General features: G+C 38.9%; 1 protein-coding gene across 1 annotated transcript; it reads right to left on the bottom strand.

Moving 5' to 3' along the window:
* Window positions 1-263: 263 nt before the first annotated feature.
* LOC131052767 (protein JINGUBANG) lies at window positions 264-2393 on the bottom strand. Its single transcript, XM_057987367.2, has one exon. The coding sequence runs from the start codon at window positions 2242-2244 to the stop codon at window positions 928-930; it is 1317 nt and encodes a 438-aa protein (XP_057843350.1). The 5' UTR covers window positions 2245-2393; the 3' UTR covers window positions 264-927.
* Between the last annotated feature and the right edge of the window lie 1893 nt (window positions 2394-4286).

The raw sequence follows: 4286 nt of genomic DNA, 5'->3' as shown, positions 1-4286 counted from the left end.
AAAATAATTTCAACCAAATATATTTAAAAGCTTAAGAAAAATCACACATTATCTTTCATAAACACATCCCTTTCGCCTAACCGCTCGTGAGTCAATAAAAAAAATCGATGACTTCATGCATTCAAGTGCTTCTATGACACCAATCCTATGTGAAAAGAGGTATGTATACAATTCCTTTCTAATATGTACATGAATCTTTAATATTGCAAGAAACCAAACACATTGTATATTCTCAAACTTTTTGACTATAAGCAGTATGTATATCGAAGTTGGTCGCCAAACAGACATTTCAACAAGTCGATAGCGATCCAATACATCTCCCCTTCTTTTACAAGTGGTTTTATAAAGGATATTGAATGTTTTTTTTGCAGCCAATTATTCATGGCTAAAACTCTACAAGTTTTTTGTCCAGATATCTTCCCTCATGGCTTGGCGATACAGGTGGAGGTTTCTATGGATACAACTCAATTATATACATAATACCAATATCTTTGGTTTGAAGTAATTGAGTATACAAAAGAATTCATTTATACGAGAAGTTTCTTTCAAATAAATCAATGAAGTTAAAAAAAGTCTATATTTGAACAAAACCATCAATCCACTCCATCAAATTCACCGAGAATCTAACCCTGTCCTCTCTGTCTGTAGCATTTACGCTTTTCGGTGGCGTTTTCCTGAAGGTACAGCTATCAGATAACGAAAATTCATACCAACAAACAATTATTCACTTGCTCCTGATTGGTCCGCCGGTGTGCCTTTCAGATGTCGACAAAATACGTTCTCCTCAACCTGGCATTCAATGGCCGAAATCCCCAATACCAACAGCATCTCTTTTTCCATAGTCCATTTCTTTCATTTTCATGGCATGATTTGCAGGAGCCCTTTTTATCACAAATGCTGAAGGAACCCTTCAATTACGAGAGGCTCCTAGTGTCCCAACTTCTGTTGGACCCAGGCGGGCGACAGCACGGGATTTATCTGAGGACCCGCATTGTCACACTGAATCCTCCACACTTTCACCGAACGGTCCATACTTCCGCTATAAACACAAGCAGAACCATTCAAAACATCCATGGTAGCTGCGATGGATTTGACGGGTCCGCCATGGCCCTCCAGCACTGCCAAACAGGTATGAAAATCACCGGCATCCCTTCTCCACACCCGTAAAGTCTTATCCGCCGAACCACTGAACACAAGATTCGAAACCGTTGTAACGCACAGAACAGCAAACCTGTGCCCCCGAATAAATCCCCCGTCCCGAAAAAAGCTCGAAGTCTTCTCTTTAACCCAGTAATTGACAATCCCATCAGCCGAACCGGCATACAGAATCCCTCCATCGGGACTCACGGCGACCCCATTTACAGCACAGTGCTGAAGATCCAGAGTCTGGATTAGAACATGCTTGCCCTTAAACCTTCTCCATACCTTAACCGTACAGTCGGCGGAACCGGTGAAGAGCAACTCACCAGGTCCGACGGCCAGACAATTGACAGCATCGTGGTGAGCCTGAATCGACTCCACACATTTCCAATCGGACATCCTCCATACTTTAACAGTCTTATCCCACGATCCCGAATACAACACACCCTGTTCCTCGTTCACAGCCAGGGAAGAAATCACATCAACGTGCTTGATCCACAGAGCCTTATGATGCCGACGAACATGAACGAAATTTCTGGGATCAACAGAATTCTGAAGCTGATCCTTCACCGTCGGTAGCGTCCCCATTCTTTTCCCCTTTCTCCATATACGAATCTTGTGGTCGCTGTGCGCACTGAAAACTCTGTCGCCGACTGTCACAATAGCCTTCACGGACCCTGTTCCGGATCTCAAGCATCCTTTCTCGGACAGATTCGGCTGCTTCCATACACGAATGTTTTGGCTCTCGGACCCCGTGTAGAGAAGGCCGCCGCCAGACGAAATCGCAAGCGCATAAACATGGCCGTCTTGTCTGACCATGGTGCCAATGCATCCATATGACCGCCCATCCAACAAAGGACCTACAACCGGCGACTGCCATGGAGACAGAGCTCCCGGCGACGGAGACCCGTTGTTCCACGGCGACATTGCGTATGGTGAAACCGGAGCAAACTTTCCCGGAGACCCGAGAAGAAAACCAGAGCTCGCCGGCTCTCTCTTCATCACAAAACTTTCCTCCGACGAAGAACAATTGTCGGGGAACCGCAGGCTCGGCTCGGATTTCAGAAAACTCGAAAGCATTTTCTTCATATTCTTTGGTTCCATTTCTCAATTGACAGAACAAAAGAAAAGCTTGTATAAAAACTAACAGAATACAGTCCAGGTGCTCAATCACCTGGTTAAATTAGACTTCTGGGTGAACAACTGTCCGAATTCGGGACAACAACTGTACAATCCTTCGAAGCCAAGTTGTACGCGTGTTGGAGTTTCTGAAGCTCTGAAATCTCGTTACAAATATTTAAATAGCCGCCTATCAGTTGTGTGTTGCGTAATGGAGTCGTCACATTTGATTATAAATGGAAACCAAGTTTCGCGTATGGACGGAAGACAAGTGGCTTCTTGATGAGACACAGGAATTATGGGCGGCCGTCCTACAATTTGCAGGAGCTTACGTGTAAATGGAAAAGGGGAATTCTGGAAATAGGCGCAAATAATGACCAGACAAACGGCGATAGCGCTGAACTAAATGAAAACGATTTATGTTGAAAGTCTTCTGTCCCGCATACCGACCATTCAATAATTTAGACTTTATTGGCAGACAATGCTTTACACAAGTTTAAAGAGATGCTACAACAGTTCTGGACCTTCGCTTTATATTGGAGTTGGGGATGATTTGGGCCCCTGTAAAATATAATATTTATCTTTCAATTAAAATATGTTAATGGTCAGAAAGGATACTTTTGACTTTAATAGTTTATAGTTTATGTTTGATTAATATATTTAATTTCAATCTTACAACCTTTGGTCAAATGTTAAAAGATGTTCAGGGCTCTTATTAAAAATCCATGATAAACATTTATACGTCAAAAGATTAAAAATCCATGTTAAACTTTTAATGGTCAAATTTATCCTTTGATATGGTTCTTAAATTATTATAAATTGTGAGTAAAATTTTGAAAGTCAAAAAGGTTTTAAGGCGTCTCTTTTTACAATTTATACTTCTTAGAAATTGGTTTAAAGAAAATTGTAGAAGGTAAAGGAATGTAAATAGATATGAATAGTTAAGCATAGTTAAAGTAGTTATAAAATTTGAGTAAAATTTTGAAAGTCAAAATGGTTTTAAGGCTTTTATTTATACTTTTTCGAAATTGGTTAGAAGAAAATTGTATAAGATAAAGGAAGGTAAATAAATATGAATAGTAAAGAATTTTTAAAGTATAAGGATGATTTAAAGCTTAATTTTGAATATAATTAATCTCTTTTTAATTCAAATGTTTTCTTTTCTAATTGAATGATTATATTGTGTCTAATGTTTATCAATATTTTATTGTAAGTATTTATTTAAGATTATATTGATGTAAAATACTTTATATGAGCAATATCTTAAGGTTATCTATATAAAATAGTATAGGTATCGAATATATTGATGTAAAATACTTTATATGAGCAATCCATTAAGGTTATCTATATAAAATAATATAGGTATCTTAAATTTATTTATCTAAAAATATTGTATGATTTTTTATATTATAAATCGAGAGACCAAAAAAGATGTTTATACAGATGAGTTCAGGGGAGGCAGGGCCTCAATAGTTAAACCAAAAAGAACTAGACGAGTGTCATATACAATGTACTAAAAGAAAGCTCCAAAATAAAGTTGTACTTGCTGCCATAAGGAACTAGAGGAGGATTTCATCGTGGTCTTCCAGCCATGTGGTCCACCCCTGTGGTCCTTCCATCCAGACCACCTTCTTCCTTTCCATGATTTGTATGCACATGTCAACCTTGTTGAAGGGCGGAGCTCTGGTATCTTGGAGTTCTTTAATCAGTTTCTTAACTGCACTCTCGAAGGCAGTTTGATTTTCTGTGATCCTTGCCCATTCATAACCATCTTGCATCTCGTATATAAACATGGTGGCTCGACCTTCTTTGAGGAACCGTAAGAGTTTGTTTCGTTCAACATTCATCAGGAAGCAAACCTGTACAACAATTTTATAATGTGTTGGTTTTTTAAGAAAACCAGTAAGTTCCCTAGGATTACCTTGGAACTTCTCCTCATTTCTGAGTTTCCAAATAAACCAAAGGATAAAAGAGGACAAAATTTGCCAAATTAAGTTAGCATCCTTTTTAAGATTATGGACGAAACC

Source organism: Cryptomeria japonica, chromosome 6 (genome assembly GCF_030272615.1).
Source record: "Cryptomeria japonica chromosome 6, Sugi_1.0, whole genome shotgun sequence".
Lineage (NCBI taxonomy): Eukaryota > Viridiplantae > Streptophyta > Pinopsida > Cupressales > Cupressaceae > Cryptomeria > Cryptomeria japonica.
This window is presented reverse-complemented; position numbering and strand designations above follow the sequence as displayed.

What these genes read in the sequence shown, in the direction of transcription:
- LOC131052767 (XM_057987367.2), bottom strand. Translation starts at nt 2,244, where the DNA reads ATGGAACCAAAGAATATGAAGAAAATGCTTTCGAGTTTTCTGAAATCC.